Here is a 23,302-nt window from a genome sequence, read left to right as displayed (position 1 = left end):
TTTTTTTTTGCAAATATGGTTTCCCTTCCAGGACACACAAACTAGTCCACTCTATGAACCACTGCCCTGCAAAATTTCATTTAAAAATAATGAAGTAGCTGTGACTTAGAGGAGGTCCGAAAGCATAACTCTTATGTCACAATATCCAAACTCATTTTTTGTAGCAGAGAGCCTCTGGGTACTACTAACCAGCTTCCACTTTCCATCCCTCTGGTGAGTGAAGTGCTCCCTGTGCATGTTTTCCTGCCTCACTGGCCTAGCATGAAGCTGAATTATTTCTAGTAAAGCTCTTTGGGTTCCTTGGATGAAAGGCACTATCAAAGGGCATGGTCGTATTTTCTTTTTAATGCAGGGGTGAGATCTTGACACACAGAGCCAAGTATTCCTTTCATTTACACACATGCAGTTGCACTGAACCAAATCAACGTGCTCCAGTGTAACTGAGATTAGTTCCCGCCCCTAGTAAATCTGTATGATCCATTTATAAATCCCTGAAAACGGATTGATAATGGGAAAGACTGAAAACTTTCTTGTTCTCTAGTGACAAATCACAGTTTCTAAAGTATGGCATACATCAGGTACATTTCCCTTCTTACGTTTCCCTAAAGTGTTTGACTCGGTACCACGTGATATTTTTATTAAAAATCTAGACTGATATAAAATGAGTATGGTATACATTAATTGGATTAAAAGATGTCTAACTGCTAGGTCTCGAAATGTAACTGTAAATGGGGAATTATCATTGAGTGGTGTGTTTCTAGTTTCCTTCAGGGAATGGTTCTTGGTCCTCACTATTTAAGATTTTTAACGAAGACCTGGAAGGAAACAGGAAATCATCACTGATAAAGTTTACAGTTGACACGAAAATTGGGGGAGTGATAAATAATGAAGAGGACAGGTCACTCATACAGTGTGATCTGGATCCCTTGGTAAACTGGGTGCAAGGAAACAATATGCATTTTAATACCGGTAAATGTATACATTTAGGAACAAAGAATGTAGCCATACTTACAGGATGGGGGACTCTATCCTAGGAAGCAATGACTCTGAAAAAGATATTGACATTCATGGTGGATCATCAGCTGAGTATGAGCTCCCAGTGAAATGTTGGGGCAAAAAGGGCTAATGCAGTCCTGGAATGCATAAATAGGGGAATCTTGAGTAGGAACAGAGAGGTTATTTTACCTCTGTATTTGACACTGATGCAACTGCTGCTGGAATACTGTGACTAGTTCTGTTGTCCACATGTCAAGAAGGATGTTGATAAATTAGAGAGGGTTCAGAGAAGAGCCATGAGAATGATTAAAGGATTAGAAAACATGCCTTATAGTGATTAGACTCAAAGAGTTCAATCAATTTAGCTTAACACAGAGAAAGTTAAGGGGTGACTTGATTACAGTCTATATTCTGTAAGTACCTACATGGGGAACAAATATTTGATGATGGGCTCTTCAATCTAGTAGAGAACAGTGTAACGTGATCCAGTGGCTAGAAACTGAAGATAGACACATTCAGACTGGAAATAAAGCATAATTTTTTTTAACAGTGAGGGTAATTAACCCTGTTGGAACAGTTTACCAATGGTCATGGTGGATTCTGCATCAGAGGCAATATTTAAATCAAGATTGGATTTTTTTAAAAAGATAGCCTCTAGGAATTATTTTGGGGAAGTTCTATGGCTTGTGTTGTACAGGAGGTCAGACCAGATCATCACAATGGTCCCTTCTGGCCTCTCAGGCGTAACAAATATAATATTCAGATGTCCTCGTCTGTATAGTCCATATCAATTCATTTGTGCAAAGTTTCCTGCAGGGAGAGGAGATTGACACTTGATTTTAGGATGGGACCCTTGGCTACAACTTTATTATTATTATTTATTATTTGTATTATGGTAGTGTCTGGAGACCTCAGCTAAGATCAGGGACCCATTGTTCTGGGAACTATACAAATACACGGTAAGAGACAAATCTTGTTCCAAAGAGATTATAATCTAAAATCCCAATCCTGTAAATACTTACACACACGCTTATCTTTACGCCTCAGAGTAGCCCCATTAAGTCAAAGGTACAGCTCACATATACAAAGTTATTCGCATACTTATGTCTTTGTAGGATGAGGGCAAAAATAGACAAGACAGGATGGGAAAAGGTTGTAGTATTATCCTCATTTTACAGATTGGGAACTGAAGCAGAGAGACACTAAGGTTCCACTCCTGCAAACAATTATGCATGTTTAATATTAATATTAGTTGTGTGAGTAATTCCATTGAACCAATGGGGCCCTGGATTGAAATTCAGGCGATATGGGTTCAATACCTAACTCTGCTGTACATTTTATGCATGACCTTGGACAAGTCATTTAAGTTCTGATCCTGCAAATATTTGATGCATGTGTTTATCTGAACAGTACCCATGTCCTTACAGTTTGACTGATTGGGCTGTTAGTGTAAGGACCATCCTTCCTTTCTAACCTCAACTATGGCCACACTACTCAGAGGCTGAATTTGAATTGATAGTGTGTGTTAGCTCACCTGTTTAATTACTACAGGACACTGAAAATAATACATAATTGGAGATTTTGAAGAATTTACAGCAGGTCAGATTCTGATGTATATCAGTGTAACTCCTGAATAATTCTAGGGACATCAGGGGAGTTATTCGAGATTCACACTGAGTTAATCTGGATCAGAACCTGGCCCACTTTGTGTACCTCGCTAGCTTGTGTACGCTTTATAATACCCTTGCTAAATTCTATTTCTCGGGGTTGCATTTTTCTTTGCTGGCCAAGTAAAATATCATGACAGCAAGGGCAGGTGAGTTGCTTTTCTGCCTAACTTTCAGGATGGTTTTTCCACAGGGCGTTAAATTATTTTATTCTACCGCAAGTGGTCATTGGGTACCCATCCCCAATGGGGCACTTTTACGAGGCTTAAGTTCAAGGTCCCGAGGCTGACCAGCCCCTGGGGAGAAAGCCAGTGTTGTGCATAAAAGAGGAGAGGGCTGGCTCATCCTGCAGCGCAGGAAGGGTTAACAGGTGGGTCAAGGAGAAGCCCGGTCCCGCAGGGCAGCGTCCTGGTGCAGAAGAGGCTCGGTGAGAAAAGAGGGTGTTGCCCTCCTCTGACAGCCTCCGCGAGTCTCCTGCGCTCTTCGGGGCTGCTGGGCTCGCCTTAAAATGAACTGCTCTGCAGGGCGCGGGGGAGCTTAGCGGGAGCGAGATGCCCGCTGGAGCTGGCCGGCTGCAGTCATGTTGCATTGGAATGAGGAAGTGGAGTGGAGAGGGGAGGGACTGAGAGCGGAGCTGCCTCCTGCCGCGGCTCTGCTGCGAGGAGGAGCCGCGGCACATGGAGCTGGAGAGGACTGGGAGAACTGTCTGCAGCCAGCCCCGGCCAGAGCAGGTACCGTACTAGGGGGGCAGCGGCTGTGCTTGGCAGGGCTGGTCTCCTTCGGCGTTGCCTTGCTGCTCGCCCTGTGCTGCCTTTTGCTGGGCTGCGAGGAGCCGGGGCTGGCACCTGTCTGAGCACTTCGCTGTGCTGCAAACTTTTTTTTGTGTGTGTGGGGGGGGGGGAGGGGGTCGGGGGAGGAGAGGACAAACTTTGCTGAGAAGAGGGGGCCAGGGGTGAGTGTGGATGGTGCGAACGGTGGGGAGCTAACTTTTCTGCTTAGGGCAGGAGAGCCCTGCTAATGTTTGTTAGGGGCCAGCGCTGGTGTCCTATCCTGGTGGTCTTGCGTTCTGGGATCATAGGATGGTCACAAGCCGCGGACAAGGGGGAAATTTGTCATTTGCAGGTGCCTAGATAAGGATGGGCCGTTTCTTTCGTGGTGCTTTAGCAATGAATATTTGCTTGTTTGCATTATTATTCTATATTTGCCCTGCTAAAAGCGGATCCGCTTCTTCCCCCCCCCCCCCCACCCATGGATCCTAACCTCCTCCTCTTCAGAAACAGGTAGTTTTAGATGAGATCCTGAGGAGTCCCTGGGATTTCTCTGTGTGTATAGTGTAAATTCCAGGGAAATACACAAGAAAACCTCAAACTAATACAAGGAAGGCTCGCGTGTTTTGTTTTATTTGAAAGAAATAGGGAACAGTGTGAGTTGAGTAATTTCAGGAAGTTGTGAAAGAAAACTGGGAGATTACAGAGACTAAACAAGCTGGTTCTCTCTCTCTCTTATTTTTTAAATTAATGTTACCAATGTTCCTTCTTATCCTGACTACGCATGCTAGTAGGAAATAAATGTATTGAAATGTAGATTGCAAAAAAGAGCCAAGATACTTTTGAATTATTCCCTAAAGTTTTTAGAAATAGGCAAAACCAGTGAGATATTTTAAAACAATTATTCGTTATTTTTAAAAAAAATCAGGAGGGTGAGGAAAGTAAGGGGACAGTAAAAACATAATCCCCTCTCAGGAGCATGCTTCAGTGTCTGTGGATCACCCTCAGCACCTAAGTTCATTCAAAGCTGAAATTCAAATAGTTTGCCCCTGTAAATTACAGAAAGAAGGCAGTGGGGATTGCATAAACCATCAGGGACTTGTGAGATGAGCAGAATATATTTATTTGGAGATCTGGCTATAAGGAAGGAACCATCTTCATTGTTTTGTTCATTGTGGTGTAGGCTCTCTCAGTTGAAGATTTGTTCTTTCTCACCACACAGCACAACTTGTTATTTCCATAAGTGACTGTTTTGCCCTGTAGTCACTTTCAAAAAATTAGTATAAAAACAACTTCACACTTCAGATGTCATTTATAAAGAAGCTTCTAATTTTGTTTTTCTTTTTTTTAATTTAAATTTAAAGAAATGTCTTACTTTGGGACAATGTTCCACAAAGTACAGCAAGACTGTCCTGCATTGTACAAGGCATCCTCTTAGGATTTTGAGAGTTAAGATCCTTGATAGTATTGTGGTTATTTTCTGTTTACAGATAACTCTTAAAACTACTATCCTAATACAGTTTATAATCTCAAGCCCTTAGTATGAAACCGGTGTTTTGTAGAATGTAATAGTTTTTAAAATGGTATGGTCTACTGATCAAGCATAGCAAATAATTTGGGAGGAAAATAATGCACTTTTTTTTTTGAAATGTATAAATGAGCGTGCTTGGTATTTACACACATTAATGGAATTGGAATTTTCAGAAGGGCAAGGGTAAAGATGGAGAACAGAAACAAGACTGAGGACTCTCCAATTCTATTTTGTCCATAGTTGGACAAACATGTCAGTAGTTGGATGTCACATAGGTTGTATCCAGATGCATCCACTGTTTTACAATCCTTGGAAAAAACACCAAAAAGAGTAGCCTACAAGAGAGATTTTATTTGTTTCATGTGTTCATGACTACTTCCACCTTTGCAAGTTTTGTAACAATTAGTTCATTTTAAAAGTAAAAGACAAACTAAGGACCAGATTCTGCAAACTCTCACATACACATGCATTAACATCAGTGGACTGCTCATGTGGATTGTAACTCATGCAGGATTACACCCTAATTAAAATTGGATACAATAAACAATCATTAAAATATAAAGATGAAAAGTTAAAATATTACATTTAATCCCCACTTCCCCACCCAAAACCTGTCAAATAAACTAAAAAGTTTGTCTTGCATCAGTTAAAACAAGGAAATTACATGAGTTAGGTTGCCACTCTCAACTTGCCCTCAACTTCCCTCTTTATGCCCTTGTATTTCAGGGATCTAATGTGAGGAGTTCATGAAGCACTTCTGCTGCAGTGTCTAGACAAAATGTGAATTAAGGATGGAGTGGCAGTCTTAAATTGAAATTTCATTGCCTCTGTTGATTTTACAAGCCACTTGAAAATTATTTTAAAAAAGAAGTGGGAATACGTTTTGTTTTTTAATGTAGAAAAATTAAGAAAAAGACAGAAAAAAAATCCATGACTACAGTATTGTATATGAGCTTACTTTAGGCCTGGTATTCCTGCTCATTCGGCTGATATGGAATGCACCAAAATGTGCAACACTTCTTGAAAAGTAATTACTTCTTTCATGTTGGAGCTGCTTTTCGAATATAAATTGTCCATTTACATGATTTGTTTTGTTTTTAAATCATGAGTGTACATCAAAAAGAGAAATATGTTCATTTCAGACCCATGTCTATGTTCATAAAGTTAGAAAGGGGAAAAAAAAACCCCATAACACTTGATCCTGCATTGAGCACTTGAACTTTTAGTCTGAACCGAACTTGAATGCCCAAGTGCTAAATCTCTGTCCTCTCAAAGAGCAGCTCATGGACGCAAGAAATTGGATGAAAACCCTGTGCACCCAGAGTCTCTGCTGACATACTCTCCTTTTAGAAACTACAATCCTCATTAGCAGAACTGGGTGGGGGAAGACTTGGCTAGCTTGTGGAGAGCTACACATCACTTTGTATGCGATCCTTCCTTGTTCTAGTGATATCTAGTCCCAGAGATGGGGCCAGGTTTAAAAGTCTTGTAATAAATGTTAACTTTTGGGCATCTTGGAATTGTGTTAACTTTTTATTGGTAACATTTAGTTAAATAATTCTTTTCTACCAAGTGTTGTAAATGAAAATGTGAATATAAATATAAAATAATTAAAGTTAAAATTCATAATCTAAGAACCCACTTTTTGAGTGAAATCCTGACCCTGTGGAAGTCAGTCGGAGTTTGGCATTGTCTTTAATGAAGCCAGGATTTCACCTCTCATGCATTAATATCTGGAGTCAGGACCTACCTTGAATATTTTTCTTCCAGTGGAGCTGCTTTGGAGACACAGGCATAGTGTGAAATTTTGGAGACAGTGCACATTTTCTCCAGAATTAACTGTTGTTACCGGTCAAACACTGATGTTGAAGGGCACAGCACATGAATTACAGGGCTTAAATGCTTGCCTGTTCCACTATATGCTCATAATAATTGTGGAAACTTAAATGTTTTTCCTTGGTGCATTCTTTATTCCATATAATGTTTTGCTGAGTGGCCACATATCCTGAAGAACACTAAGTAAATTGCAGCATTTTGTAGCATGTGCAGAAATTGCAATGGAGCACAAGACCTGTCATACATCTGATACAGCCTAGGTGGCATGTCAAATACCATTGCTAACTTTTGGACACAGATTGGTGGAATGCTTCGTTGTGTAAGTGTGCGTATGATAGTCACACAACGTGCAGCATGATAACAAAATGCAGCAATCCCCATTCCAATATTAATAAAGCAGTTTTTTATTCTGTTGTGAGCTTTAAAGACTAAAACCTGGTTCACCCGTTACTTCCACTGAGTAGCTACACTAATGTCAAGTGGGGGAAGAGAATCAACCTGTGGTATTTTAAAATAGTGGTAGAAGATTGTATCCATATTGCTCATCAAATAAATTGGATAACTCAAAAATGATGCCACAAACCTTTCCACAAAAAGAAAAGGCATACTTGTGGCACCTTAGAGACTAACAAATTTATTTGAGCATAGGCTTTCATGAGCTACATGCAGCCGATGAAGTGAGCTGTAGCTCACGAAAGCTTATACTCAAATAAATTTGCTAGTCTCGAAGGTGCCACAAGTCCTCCTTTTCTTTTTGCAGATACAGACTAACACGGCTGCTACTCTGAAACCAAACCTTTCCAGATATATTTGTATTTGAACTGAGAGATACTTATACCAACTGTTTGCACATTCCAGAGGTAAGGAAAATGCTTTGAACAAGACAAAACACTGAATAAACTATATGTCCTATGTTGGCAGTTTGTGCTAGGAAACTTTAAAAAAAAGAATCCAGTAGGTGTTAAAGTCACTTATCCAACCCAATCCTGTATCTCTTTGGTAGGTAAAACTTCCACTGAAGACTTCAGTGGGATTCTCGTATTTATAAGGACTACAGAACTGGGCTCAAGAGTTAATTTTGTCAGGTTTTCTTAATGTGCACCAATGTACTTGAATGCATTTTGAAGTCACAATTTTTCCTGCTACACAGTGTAGAAGAATTAAACCAAATTTAAAATAAATAGTAACGTGTCGAGCTGATTTTAATATTGGCTTTAGAAGATGTTAGCAGCTGTACATGTGCAGGTGCTGATGTGCTGCTAATATTTTAAGGGGTTCCCACAAAATTTCCATTTTGATAATTTCTGTGACAAAACCCTGTGTTCCAGGGAAGCATGTGATCATACAGAGGGGGGGTTGTGAATCTAATAATTTTCCATTTTATAATCTTAAACGGGGAGAAGGCAACATCCCTGGACAACTAAACTGTTTAGAAAAATATGGGGTATATGTTGTGTCATTTGAAATGTGGACAATGAATACGCTTAAAAACAAATAATGTCTGCCTGGGTGTTTGATTCTCTGGGAAACATATTGAAAATCCCTGCCACTTAGTGAAGCAGCCCAAAGGCAAAACCACTTGCTCTTCTCAAGTGTTTTTATGAGCCCCAAAGAATCATTTGCCTGTGGCAGGGAAGATTTAGCAATATCCAGAAAGGTTTGTGAACCCTGTCAGAGGCAAGGAAATTACCCCAAATCACCCTTCAGTTTGGTGGTGAATTTTAACAAGAGGATGCGCCAAGCCCCCTCCAGCACGTTATGAATAACTATACCGTCGTATCTCCCTAGTGGCTATGAGTCGGAAGTGATTACGGAGGGCAAGTTGCCTCTACCAAGGTCAGCTTTGACTTGCTCTCCTCAATCCTACATGTGTGCATCATTATGATTTAAAGTCAGTAGGAGTTTTACATGTGGATTGAGCCCTAAATTTGAACAGAACTGAGAATTTTTGCAGAGAGTGGAATGGACTGTGGTACATCTTAAAAAAAAAAAGGGCAAAAAAAACACAACACCCATAAACCACACCTTTTCCCCCTAAGCCATGCCCTCTTTTGTGCTCTGAGTGTTTCAACATGAAGAGGCTGTGGAATGGGTAGTGATTGACACTACTTTGAGCTGAGTAGACTGTAACCAAGTCAAATTGTACCTGTTGAGTGCAAATCTAGGCCCCAAATCTGCAGACTGATGTATATTCTTAACTTTACTCAGAGAGTCATCACATTGGGAAGTTGTGTGCGTTAGTGCAGGACTGGGGGCTTACCTTGTGAGTGTGCTTCAATACAACAGAATGAATTCATATTGCATTTTTCCATGAGGCATCACAGGGTGATTTAAATAAAATATAATCTAAAATATTAATGATTTTAAAAGCAATGGGAAGCATCTGTTCCTTTAGCTTAATAAGATATATTTTTAATAAAAAATTTAAAACATTTCTATTCCCAGGTTGATGTTTCATTAGCCTTCTCAGTAAAAGAGACACTGACTGACTGATAGATTGTAACCATGAAACTGACTACATACCGTAGACCAGACCCACAGTTAAAACAATGAAGTGACAGCAGTGTAAAACTGGAATAATCAATAGTGGTTTGGGTCCAAAGTATTGCAAAACACAAAGTAACCAAAAGAAAGAAACAGAGGAGGGGGGGGGGAAATTTGTTAATTTATTTCAGTTATAGTAATTTTTAGGAGTTATTTTTAACTGTAGGAAACCCCCTCCTCCTCACATATAATATACTGTTCCAAGCTAATAATGCCCCTTTATCATCTTAAGCAATTTGAACACTGTGAAGAGAAATTAGGAAGTAATTCCACAATCATGGGTATAGGTACTAAACCCCCTTGTCATTTTCACAAACTAAATTGACTGCTGATTCTTACGTCAATATATGGCCTGGGGTATTTGGTAATAAAAGTTCCATCAAATATAAAAATGTCCCTTTCTCTCAACTGTTTTGCTAGATTTGCTGTAATAAACATTTCTGTGTTTTTAAAGTAATACATACAAATTCAGTTCTGTATGGGATGTTCCCCCTGACTTGAGAGGCAGTGTGCAAGAACGTCCTAGAGCAGAATTTGGCTCTTGGATAGTGTGCTTTGTTCGAAGGTAGAGTCAGTGCCTTAATTTACACTCCTGACTTTTTTACTCGGTTTGTTTATTTGATGGAGGCATGAGTCTCTTCTGTATGATCTTGATTTTATTTGGCTTAATGAAGAAAGGAGTCGGAGTTCAATGAATTAGTAAAGCATGGCCTCAATTAGGAAAATTGTCTCTTTATTTTTCTCATTGTGCAAAGCAATTTTTTTTTAAATGAATCAGGTTGCAATCTAAACATTTGGAAGATCCTTTTAAATTTTTGCTTTGGCTCAGGTAGGGATATCTGAAAATTGCAAGAATTTGTATACAAAGTGACTAAAAAGGGAAGATATGTATTCCTTCCCTTCGTAATATACTGCAATAGAGATAGAACTGAAATCTTATAGAAAGCGAGTAAGATTATATATGGAATGTAGGTACCTTTTAAAAAACACCATCTGCAGTGCTCTTACAATAAATTCCAAAAGAACTGAGAATTATATAGGATGTTTGTTTCAACTTTTTTCAGACCCTCGCAATTGTTCACTAACATGGAGATTAATTTTACAAGTGCCATATATATATTAATATTTTGAATCTGTGCTTTTAGCAGAGTTCTTTTTTTTAACTCTCATGTCTTGAATTACAGTGCTTTCCTCATTTTATAGACAGAAACTCTCAATTGTATTTTGACTGTACGTTTATAATTGTTTTGTCAATTCCCATAGTTAACCAGAATTTACCCCTGCTAGGAGTAGAAAAATGACTGCATTAAATAAACTCCTCCCTCGATTTTTTGGAAAATGTTGACTGTAAACTGGGTAGAAGAGAAATTGTGATGGTGAGAGGGAACGATTGATCTTTGTTTTAAACTTCTTCTTTTTATAGAGTCTCTTAATAGCAGTGAAGGTATTTTTAACTGTTATTGGAAACATACCGAAATCCATAATGTGATGCTCAATTTTCTGTCTTGAGAAGGGGCCCTTTATTTTTCTTCTGAGTTACTATTTATATTGAGTAGTGTGATGGGGAGGAAATTAAAATAGAATTAAAATGGTTCAAAAGTAGCGTCATTCACAGAGATTGTGAAGTCTACTTTATTAAATTACAGTGATAAAGTTAATTATCATCTGCTTGTAGAGATATTGAACACTTTTAATTAAAACTAGTTTACAGGTTTCTAGCAATTTTCTACAAGTATTTCCACCGCATCCTTCTCAGTTGATTCAGAATATGCTACATTTTACAAAACTTAATAACCTTCCTTCTTTTTCCTTCCTCTTCATCTACCTAATTTGGCAGTAAAGGGTCCCTTAAAACAAAATGACCTCATCGACAGTAGATGCATTTTTTAAAAAAATAGAAGGATAAATACTTTTACAGGGTTTTTCCACTTTGTTAGTTCATCATCTCTCCATGGCCTTTGGTCCAAACCTCAGCTCTAGCAGATTTGAGGGAATTATCTCAGTAACATTCTGCAGTTTGAAACCGTTTGATGCAGTTAAAGATACAGCTACACTGCAGTTATGCAGATGCTTGCAACGGTTGACTTTTTTCATTAATTGGGACCCGTACATGCCACTCCTCGCTTAGTCATGCTATTAATATACATACACTTTCAAATACTTTGAATGGTATATTCTTTGATGGTACCAGGTTTGCCAGGAAGCTATCTGGGTTGGCTTTATCGAGTTTGACCTCTCTCTGTATTGTTGAAGCTACGACTCATGTGAGATGCATTTTTTATGTTGTATCCTGTCTGATCAAGAGCCACTGAGACTTATATTTCAAAGACCACAAAAAAGGAGACTCACTATAATAACATCAGTAATCATTTAAGGCCAGGTCCTGCAATTCTAACTCAAATGAGTTCTGTTTACTATTTGTGTAAATGAGGGTTGCAAAATCAGCCCTTACTCTGTATGGCTTTGTTGGGGAGGGTTATGGGTTTTTTTAGAATAGACCTATTAGTCCATGGTCATAGCAATGGAAGAGTCCCTGTTCAGCCATCATGTGTGCTGTATGCATTTTGGGTGGGATTTTCAAAAGTGCCTAAGGCAGTTAGGAGCACAAGACTAATTGTAAATAGTACTTGTTCTTCTGACTCCCTTATACACTTTTAAAGCTCTTACCCTTTAATTGTGCACATAATCTGAGAGAGCAGTATCACTGGCTATGTGGTAGTTTAGTTGTGCATCTCTGAGACCTTTCCACTTAGGTATTGGGACTTAAAAATCCCACAAATTGGGTAGGAAACAAGTAGCGAGGAGTGTAATGTAGTTACCTGGGCCCTATTCATACTTCACAAAATCAAATAAGAAGAACTATATAAACAGAGGGCCAGATTCTGATCTCAGGTGTGCTGGTGTAAGTCCAAAGTAACTGCACTGAAGTCAATAGTGTTACTCCAAATTTTCATCAGTGTATTTGAGATTAGGACCGAGCCTACAGTGTGTTGTTATAAGCCTTGATCCTGCAAACATGTATGTACTTAACATAGGCATGTGGGTTGTCCCATTGAAGTCACTACCCAAGTGCTTAAACCAAAGAATGTGGAAATGTAGCAGGATTGGGATAGTACGTTGGGGTTGATTAGGCAATAGGCCTTATCTGGAGTCTCTTCACACTCCAAAGTCCCATTGGTTTCAGTGGAAGTTTTGGTTGCGGAGGATGCAGGCCTGAGCTCTCATGCTTGTACATCATTTTGAATGTATAAAGCACTTTATAAATGCTATGCTTTAATGTGTATGGTTTACTTTTAAATTTTCATTGAAAAATAGGAGATGAAATAATACACCAACACTCCGTTTGCAGAAAACAAGTTTGGTGCATTTTGAAGGGCAACATCCTGAGTTAGAAAAATTAACCTTTATAGAGATTTCTTCCCCCTAACAGCAGCCTAAAGGACCCCATTAACTTTTGGGCCCAAATTCATCATTGATATAACCCTACTGCAATGAATTGCAATTGATGTGAACACTTAATCTGGCCTGTTTTGATCGTTAGGTGGGGAAAAAATAGCTTGGAGTTTAGAATGCGCGTATTGGGTCACATTCTCCTCTCACTAACAGCAGTGCAACTCAGCTGAATTTGAATGGTGTTGCATGGGAGTAACTGAAGGCAAAGCTTGACCCACTCAACTTTTCTTCAGACTATGAAAGGTTAAGTGTTCCATGTGAACACATTCAAAATTGTGCATGTATTACACTTAAACATGATGTGGCTGGCATGCGCATGTGCATTTGCCATGAACAGTGCATAGGCAGAGCTGTAGAGAGGAGTTGACAAGAGGAAAAGAAATCATGTGCATGTCTGCATACACAGGATTTGACCAGATGGTACCCTGTACAGATTCTGTGTATTTGTGTGCATATAAATTGTTTTCTTATTTAAAGCATCATTTTGTGTAAAACAGGACCAATATAGTCCTTCCATTTTAGTGTGTGTTTCTCGAGGATTAATAATGTCACAACCCAAAGATTTACAACATTTTGTTTTCAAAAGCATTATAATTAATTTTTGCAATCAAGTCTCTAGATTATTAAGAGGAAAATGTATTGGTTTGAATTCAATTTCTAAGGAGATTTGAAGAAACTATATAATATTTTAAAGGGAGCTTTGTAAATATTTTCTGTAATGGCGCAAACACTTAAATCCATATTTAGGCACCTAAATAAAAGAGGCCAGAATTTCCAGAGGTGCTGAGCACCTGCACCTCCCATTGAAGTTAATGGCTCCTTATTTGGGTGCCTAAATGTGGACTTACGTTTAAAAACGTTGGCTTACATTCACTGTTGGCATAAGCAGGGGCAACTGTGTAGAAGGCAGTGAAATTGCACACACTTGTGCCTATAGTGAATTTGAGTTTAAAATTATTATGAAAATTTGCAAGGGGTTGGTTGTTAATGTTTTTCCTTTTACTAAATAATAGTGCTTTCCCCCAATGTCTCATGCCGTATACACTTCTGCAGAAATCCTTTTGTGTCCACCTGTGATAACATTCAAAATCCAGTCTTAAATTGTAACTTTGGTGGGGGGAATCCTAGTGTCCTTACTTAGGACTATATCCTGCTCCCCTTGAAGTCTATAGCAAAGCTCCCATTGATTTCAATGGAAGCAAGATCAGGTCATCAGTTCTTACTCACACATATACCCATGTCAAAGTCACTTGAACAGGTAGTGCTCTCATTACACAAAAATTTGGCCCAATGGGAGATTATGCCTAGGTAAGGATTTAAAAACCTTTGTACCAGTGCAGGGTTACAAAAAACGTATTGTCCCAGCACTTAGATATGGGTCCAGTCATGTGTCCCTGGTAAACCTAAAACTTTAGTTGGAATTGGTTGGGATTTCACTGGTACCTACAATCTGAAGACACTAGCATTACACTAGTATTTTCCCCCCATCAAATTAGGCATCACCTGCTTTAATATAATGAATTTACATTTATTGAATGATCAATGCTGTGGGTGCTGAACACACATAAGACTAGTTATGAGGTCCAAAAGACCATTTCAAAAAAGACATTCCTTCTTCTTTCCCAACCAAACTAATATATTGCCCATCCACTCATTCCAAAACCCTAATCAATCTCTTGTCCCCCCAAAAAAGCCTGGGGAAAGAAGTGAGCCTGAGAGAATGTACTGAAGGTGAGCAAATCTAGGCTTTCACAGACCCAGGAGAGGCATGTGGCAGAGTGGAGGATCTCTCCTCAAGAACACTCAGACACCAGTCCTCTCCTATCTAAACCAGGGGACCTCCCCGCATTTAGAAAGGGGAAGCCTTTGCAAATTTAACTCCATGTCTGACTTCAGCTAAAAGGCAAAAAGGAGCATGCGTTGGGAGAGTAGGAATGATTCAGTACTTGGTATACTGCAGAAACGTTGGGGTTGTATGGTTTGTCATGGTAAAGGAGGGTAATTATGGGAATAATAAAATAGAAACGTTCATATTCAAATATCCTTTTCTGCTGAAGAGACCATCCTTAATGGATTTATTGAGGAAGAAGAAACCCCCCATATTTTGCTTTGTCTTCTCTGAAGCCCTGGAAATAGACCTTGAAGCATTTTCTAATTATTCTAGAGACACTGGTTAATTAATGTATAGGATTCCCTACCATTGTAAATATTTTCTTGAGTTTTTGTTTGGCTGGAGTTCACCATGACACAATGAAACTGTATGTTAATCAAACAGCTGGATGATCATCTAAGGCACCAAGAGATGCTTAGGAATGTCTCTTCCTTCATTTGTGTTCAGTGACCCTTGCAGGAGAACTAAGGGAGTGTGTATATGGAGACTGGGCTTTTGTACAGTCCCACCTACCAGTACATACCACATTTCCAGTAACTGAACAGGTTACAATTAGAAGATGATGCTGGATTTCCCCTCCCTCAAGATAAGTAGTCAGTGGGAAATACAGCCTATCTTTATTAAAAAAATGGACAAATTGAAATCTCTTCTGTCCCATAGAAGTTGATGTAAATTGTTGGGTGGGAGGAAGCTTTTTGTGTTTTGCAAAGCTACAATCTATTTTAGGCAGTGATTTTTTACAAATTGTTTTGGGTGGGACTAAAATTTGGGACTGAAATAAAGCAAAACAAAACGTTCTGGTATGTTGAGTAGCATTAGGGCAGTTATGCAGTGGGTGGAATGCCTGGTGGCATTTGAAGGCATGGTAGCAAAATGCGGAGGGTAAAAGTCTGCTCTTAAATCCACACAGCAGATGTGCCCGCTGATACTGGGATCTTCCTTGTGCACAAAGCTTCCATTGACATGAAAGGGAGACTTGCATGTGTCTGAAGAGCAGACTGTTAGATCTGAGGTGCACTGTGTGGGTTCTGAGACTTGCCTGGGAAGTCCATAACATTAATTGGAGAATTAAATAGGACTACTGCTGTTACAAGCCTTTCCTCTGCCATTTATTTGGTATCACGTTACTATCCCCAACAGTACTGATTGTTTCTTTCTTTCTTTCTTTTCTTTCATTCAGAAAAAGAGATGTTTGAGGATTTGAGAAGAATGGATGTTGTACACTTGCCCCAAACATCAGACTAGTGTTATAACTCTTTGTACAGTAACGCAACCACTGTCTTCCTCTGTTTCTAACTCTTTCATAGAAATAGGTTTCCATTGCCACCTTTCTGATTCCAGAAAACTAGATTGGTGGTGGTGCCTTGAATGCAATGACGTCAAAGGAGCCAGATTCTCAGCTGGTGTAAACTGTCATAGTTCCATTGAAGTCAAAGAAGCTATGACAGTTTACATTAGATGAGGACATGGCCCAAAGCCTTGTAGTAGACAGAGTTTACAGGTTAAAGAACGTTTTTCTCCTAAGGTTACCTGAGTTGCCAGCACCATGCTGAAAGTTTAGTATCAGGTTGTGCTGGGAATACCTGCTCTAGTAAGCCATTTATTATCCAAGGCACTACCAGATGTCCACCATAGGCACTTGAGACTTCAGACTTGTAGGCTTGTGCTCCAAGTGAAAATTTTAATTTTATTTCTACCCACTAACCCTCAGCGTGCTTCTCCCCAGAGTTTGTGGTCACTCGCAACTTACTCTCAGAACATTATGTGTTGCAACAGAAGGGCAGTAGCTTCCCAGTATTTGTTACCAATCTGTGGAGCCAGCCATCTGTCAGCAAAACAGGAAGGCCTGGGTTCCCTTTGTCTCCTGGGCTTGTTTTGCTATTTTAGGGAGCTTTACTTCTCCCTGTGTAGAAGAAAACTGATGTGGTCTGAAGCCAGGGCTCCTGAAAGACTGAGGGCCAAAGACTGAAGCTGCTGTTTTGCCCATCTGCCACTGCTTGAGGTGTATTCATTATTAATGGAGGTAGTGGCGGTTGCTGCTCAGATATGCAGCCCTGCCTGGGTAAATGAGACATTCTTCAGCAAATTGCTTCGTTTTTTGATTGCTGATTGTACGCGTGTCACCAAGCTGACTCAAGGTTCATCGATGCATGCTCAGTAAATTAGAAAGAACATAACTATGGATCAACCAAGAGAATGAATTCTGTGCCTACAATGACCCAGGGCCATTTAATTTTCTGCTTAATTTTGTTGCAGTCAGTTTGCATTTTGGGTTATTATGCAGTAGGAAATTAACAATAAATAACAAATTTGGTCCTCCTGTGCTTGTAATGATATTTTTATAAATCTTTGTAATGCTGTTTTAAAAAGGATCAAGGTCTGTGCCAGTCTGATACCCAGGTATGCAGGGAGGAAAATAAAGAGAAAAATACATTATTCTTGCGAGATAATCTCATAGTTAAATAGCAAAGGATTTTTCTTTCCCCCCACCCCACGCTTTTTGTCTTGTTTTTTGTATTTCACATTAACTTAATGCTCTTCCTCTCTTTCTTAGATTACTTGAGGAAAATGGAAACAGATGAGGCTCAAGATATGTCCCAAGTTTCAGGTGAGATCCTTAAAGAATACATCTATGATGAAAATCCTGAATTCCTGTTAATCTCTGTACCAGAGTGCAGTGTTGTTGTTATTGTCATTATAATTGCTTTGGATCTTTTGTAATGCCAGAGTGGAAAGCAGGGCATAATTAATGGTATCACTTAATATCAAACCTAGTAGTGCATAGGCTTTTTTAAAAGGAACTTTATAATTAAAGAAGCCAAGGAAAATATAAGTAGTTTTGCATTAAACCTACATTAGTATTTCCTTGAAGCATGGTCAGACGCACGTTGTGGGGTATTTTCGGGGGACTGGGGGACAGATAAAAGATTGACTGGTACATGCCAGTTTCAGGACAAATAAACTTCAGTCATGAGGGGAAAATATTAATTAAAAAAATTGCTCACCAAGTAGGTTTTTGAAATCTCACCCCCTGCCCAAATCTTTTATAACTCTATTTGGCTTAAGAAATAAAGACTGGATAAATAAATATCTGGGTAGATAGTAAAAGCCATAGCACCAATAGCATTAGACTTTAAGGGTCAGAACTCTTTTATTCCAAGGTGTCAATGCTTTGAAAGAATGTTTAAGTGTTGCTTGGAAGAGTTAGGCCTCTAAAATTTGCCCTGTGAATATCATGATTAGGATTCTACAGCCCCTTGGCTTCTTGCATTTCTCCCATTGGAAGTTTTATTATTGACTTCATTGGGGATAGGACTGGTCCCTTGGCAAGTCTGGAAATATAATTATCAAGATAATATTATTCTTAATACTTTTGTGCTTCATCGCTAGTCTCAAGGAGCCATATAGTTTGCCCTCTCCATAGGTTCTGTAATTAATATTTGACAACAGCAATGGCAAATGACTTTCAGTTTTCACTCTTAGTATGCTGTCTAAAACAGACCACCTTTGTTCATTGAGGCCTCCATCCTGCAGACACTTAAGCAGGTGGTTCACTTTAACGGACAACTGTCACAGTTAAAATTAAACATGTGCATAAGTCTTTGGAGGATCAGTACCTAAAGACCAGCTGTATGTGATCATAAAATGGCTTGGACCATAGAACTGGTCAGGGCATTTTTTCATTCAAGAAATTAGATGAAAACTGTAAATATAATTTTCATCTATTTTTGAAGGAAAAATGAAAAAGTAAATTTTTTATATATATATATATAATATGCAGAACTAAATTTTGTGTGTGTATATATACAAAAAGATTTCTAGAAAACTAAATTTATACATATATAAATTTAGGTTTTTAGAAATCTTTTTGAGTTTTCATCAGGAAAAAAAAAACTTTTTTTTTTTTTTAAATTTTTTTAGATGAAAACTTGATAAGTTTAAAATAAAATGGATGTGTCCCATGGAACTTTCTGTTTTGACCAAAACAAAAAACCCAAACCCATTTTCCATCATACTTTTCAACAGAAAATTTTCAGCTATTCTGTATGGGTTTGTTGATTTCCCCCAAATCATCATCATCATCATTTTTTACATTATAACTAAATATATTGAGCTTCAAAGTTTTATTGCATATTGAAATAATTAAAAACTTGCTATCTGTGTATAGTTTGACACATACACTGCTCAACAGGAAAATCAGTGGAACACAGATCCTGTATTCCTTATACAGACAAAATTATTAGGATCTGTTTAAACTAGAGCTTTTAGTTGTGTTCAAATTCAGTGATTGTGTGTGGGGCAGAATCCCATACACGGGTGCCTCATCGGGATTGGGCTCTGCTGGGTTTCAGGGGGTTGGAGACAGTTGCATCTTTCTCTGCCTCTATGGCAGCACATGTCCCAGTGGATATCCACACCCAATGTTATGGTGCTTAAAATAGCATTAACTTGAACTCCACATCTGCTCCCTCTTGCAATGGTTGGTCAGAGGCAGCATCACCCCCATACAAGGTATGCTGCTGTGAGGAGGAGCAGTATGGTAGGCTAGGTCTCCAGGGGACGGGAGGCTGCTTTGACTCCTGGGTTAGGAGGCGACACTGTCTGCCTCTTTCCTTGAGGGGGAAGATTTGAAGGGAACTCAGTAGTATTTCTAAGTGCTTCCAGCTCTCCAAATGCTGAAGGATTGGTACCACTTCTAGTATTTCTGCAGCATCCCTAGGTGACAATAAGTCAGATTCTTTGGAGGTGATTTTCCTTTCTTAAAAAAAGTGGACTCTGAGGTGAATTTTAGCTCCCTGATATAATCTGCCCACAGCAAATGCCCTGCGTAAACCTCCCCACTCTGCTGTGCCAGTGACCCATTGATCTTTTTACTCTTGGGCTCCCTCGGAGCAGAGACTGTTCTGCTGAACAGTTAGTTGTGTTTGTGATGTGATCAAATGGCCACAGAATAGCTTACGCTTGCTTTCATTTGTGATCTGAGCTGTGTGTGCACGCGTTATTCCAAAAACAACAGACTAGTGGATTAATTCCTACAGGTTCTTGACTGAGCCCTCATTAATACAGTAAAGTATTCTGATGTTGATGGTGACATCATCCATAGGTCAACTGCTGATTCAATAAATCATTTCAATACCTTATTTTTCCATCTGATATTATTGTGTATGTGATGCTGTGTACAGTAGCATGGCCTGGTTTTCCTGCCATGACGAGCAACTTGGGAGCAGGGGGGCAGAATGCTCTTTGGAGCTCACAGGACCAGTTGCATGCTGCTTAAACCCCTTTAAGGGGTGTTTCTTATTTCCTTCCCATAAGGCTGGCTAGCTCTGCTGGCCAGTAGGCATGGGATGAAGGGAATCATGCTCTATTGGTATGCTTCCAGGGACGTAATTGCAGGGCAAGTCTTCTGTAATATGTTGGGGACAAGCTTGGCCCTCGGCCTGAGGGGTCATAACTGCAGCTGTAAATTACCTTGATACTCTTCTCCTGCACTGTGCTTAGTGCTCCTCAGCCCCACTGTAAAATCTGAGCCAATGGGCAAGATGTACCACTGCCTTTCGCCTGGTATAGTTATTTATACTGAGTGAAGTAGGTGTAAGAGCCCTGTCAAATCAGAATGGTAGCATTTGGAAGCCATTTACTTGCATAGCTGTAACTGACACAAGGTGTATCAGTGGAGAATCAGGTCAACACCGCATAAAATGGGCATAAGTGAGATCAGAGTCAGGCCCTTTGTGTTTGCAACACAAATGTTCCCGCTTCTTGGAATTCGGTCACTGCTAGCTCCTAAAGGAACCAAAATGCTCTTTGATAAGCTCAGAGTTCACCCTTTTTTTCTCTCCTGAAAGTGACATTTCGTGAGGCAAGCAGTTGCAGTTCTGAAATGAAGAGAGAGCTGACATACATTTAACCAAACAGTATCCGGTGCCCATACAAAAGAATCAGAAAACACAGATAATATCTCACTTAACTAGCAGTGTTTATCCTGCTGTTTTTTTTAGTTCTAGATTGGGTCTAACAGTTGAGGGAGAATGAAAAACCAGTGTGAATGTTTTCACCACTATCACACAAAGATCTCCCCAAGGAATCACCATTTGTAGTTCTCCACTTTTGCCAGTTGATGAGAAAACAGGGAAGAAGGTTTTACTTTTGACATGGCAGGCTAGAGCCTCAGCTTGTGTAAATCAGCTTAGCTGCATTTAGCTCCAGTCACTGGGTCTGATTCTTTTCTTAAACCAGTGTAAATTGGGAGTAATTTAATCAATCTCAGGGACTTTACACCAGTTAAAAAGTGACATAAGTGAAAGGAGAATTAGGTTTCTAGTCTTCAGTCAAGACAATCTTATTTCTTTCTTCTTGCATTACTGTGTAAAAAGAAACAGAGTACTTGTGACCATAGAGTTACTACTCAAAATAACCCTAAAGCTTCAGAAGCCTTTAGCTAATATTAGTTTCTAGAAAAGTAAAGATCCAGTATTTCTAAAAGAAGACATTCACTGTTTTACTTTTAATAATACTGAGTGCTTCTAAAGCACCTTTCTGGCCTGAACCTCTGAGGCGTCAAAAAATTGTGTGGAGGTGCTGAGCCAGCTCTGTGCCCATTGGCTTCGCTGGGAGTAAAAAATGCTCAGAACATTCTTGGATTGGTTCCGTAAGCTTCCCAAAACTCCTGTTTGGTAGTCAGTGCTATCATTCCCATGATACAGATGGAGAAACTGAAGTACAAAGAGTTTGAGGACCTTCAGTCTGCAAAATAAACAACTTGCAGGGTTGGGCCCTAATGCTACAATTCTAAATATGGATTTGGGTGCCTGATTTTAGGCATCCAAGTTTAAAATTTTTGGCTTAAGTGACTTACCCAAGGTCACCAAATGACTCAGTGGCAAAGCCAGGAATAGACTTCAGATTTCCCAAAAGTCCTGTGCTTTCCCTCTAAAGCTTTTTATAAACAAGGGCATGTTTTAAGGCTGTTTTTTTCAAAAACAGAATTTACACCTAGATGCTAGACTGCCCTGTGTGTGTGTGTTTCACACACTTTTGAGCAAAACTATGTATAAGAATGAAGTAAATGGGTGGGACTTCGATGATTTTGTGACATTTTAACAAATGGTCCCAGTGCTCACTACGAGCTTTACAACTGCATCCCTTACATCTGTTGTTATTCTGGACATGCCTGTAAGAAATTAAATGAACTGTTTCTTCCCCCCCCCCCTTTTCCATTTTTAAATTCATCTGCAAGACATTTTAGTGAGATTGCAAATCTGTAAGATTGCCATGCAGTAGTGAATTTATCAGGGTGTAACAATTTAGATGTAGTTAAGGCATGAAATAAGAAGATCATGATCTGGAATCCAAGAGAAAAATCATACATAGCCATTTAAAAACTATTATTTTTACCCAGTCTTTTTGTATACAAGGATTGTGCTGTCATGTGCAGTGGGAAGAAATCCCAAACTTCTGTGACAAGAGTTATTAAAGCAAAGTTTGCAAAGTAGAGTTTCCTCAAACAAAGTCATGTGTTTGATCTTCAGCTTGTGTAAATGAGGTCCACTGATTTACACCAGTTGGGTGTCTGGCCCCATTCTTTAGTAAAACTAAACAAGCAGTAATCCATATCCATCTGGCAAACCTGGTTATTTACTGTAAACTGCCAAAGTGCTTGACCTTCTAATTTTACTTTATTTTTTGAATCCCAAAAAGATTCCTTTAAAGATGTGGTGGTAGGATGCTTAACTTTGGGGAGGAATGAAGTTCTGATTTTATGCTTGCTATTCCATGTGGTCTACAGTTAGCTATTTAAACTGGTCTTTAGAAACACAAGCCAGATGCTTTTTATGATCACTCTTCTCCCAAATCTAGAGTATGTATGTGGGCTTTAACTGGTGTAATGGAGAGCACAATAGGGCCTTGAAACTTGCAAGTGGCTTTTGATATACAAAATTTTAAAAAAAGAACAGGAGTACTTGTGGCACCTTAGAGACTAACAAATTTATTAGAGCATAAGCTTTTGTGGGCTACAGCCCACTTCATCGGATGCATAGAATGGAACATATAGTAAGATATATATATATATACGTTTTGCGAAGGAAAATCTACGATTAGGGAAACCGGTTCTGATTGGGAATGACCCTCACCCATGAGTTAAATTTCTTCTTCTTCTGCCTTTTTTTTTTTTAAATAGCTCAAATGTTTAAGCCGTATTACCCCACTCTCTGCCTCCTCTCCGTAAGATGCAGCTCAGCTTGGCAAGTTGTGACTTGCAGTGAAAAAGTTGTTAGCAGTTCTTAAGTTCCTTAAAGCCTGTAAAGTCAAGGAAATTACAGGGCTAACTTCACAAAGGAGCTGAGCAAATAACAATCGAAACATTTTAATCAGCTTACTTCCTGCTTTGTTCTTTTTTGCTCTGAGTTCATGCTCCTTCCTTTCCCTTACCCAACCCATCTTCAGCTGGGCATCCACATCTAGTCAGTATTATTTGTCTCTTTACGGAAATACCATAGAAGTTAGAGATGTGAAAGAAATTTTAACTGATATAGTCTGTCCTTCTGCCAGTGCAGGGATTAGTCCCCACAGTTTATCCTGAAGTTCTTTGTCCACTGTAGTTTTAAATGACTCA

General features: G+C 39.2%; 1 protein-coding gene across 9 annotated transcripts in view; it reads left to right on the top strand.

Annotated features, from left to right (window-relative positions):
- The first annotated feature begins 3,113 nt into the window (after nucleotides 1-3,113).
- Nucleotides 3,114-23,302, top strand: part of IKZF1 (IKAROS family zinc finger 1) — a 103,133-nt gene continuing 82,944 nt past the window's right edge. For 3 of the 9 annotated variants that reach the window (XM_073332720.2, XM_073332717.2, XM_073332716.2), the window contains exons 1-2: nucleotides 3,114-3,394; nucleotides 17,240-17,293. In XM_073332720.2, the coding sequence (XP_073188821.1) occupies nucleotides 3,244-3,394; nucleotides 17,240-17,293 (205 nt within the window). In that variant the 5' untranslated portion in view covers nucleotides 3,114-3,243. The remainder of the gene's footprint in view (nucleotides 3,395-17,239; nucleotides 17,294-23,302) is intronic. The other 6 variants (XM_073332721.2, XM_073332719.2, XM_073332718.2 and 3 more) reach the window with 3 other exon arrangements.

The sequence above is a fragment of the Lepidochelys kempii genome, chromosome 2 (genome assembly GCF_965140285.1).
Source record: "Lepidochelys kempii isolate rLepKem1 chromosome 2, rLepKem1.hap1, whole genome shotgun sequence".
Taxonomy (NCBI): Eukaryota; Metazoa; Chordata; order Testudines; family Cheloniidae; genus Lepidochelys; species Lepidochelys kempii.
This window is presented reverse-complemented; position numbering and strand designations above follow the sequence as displayed.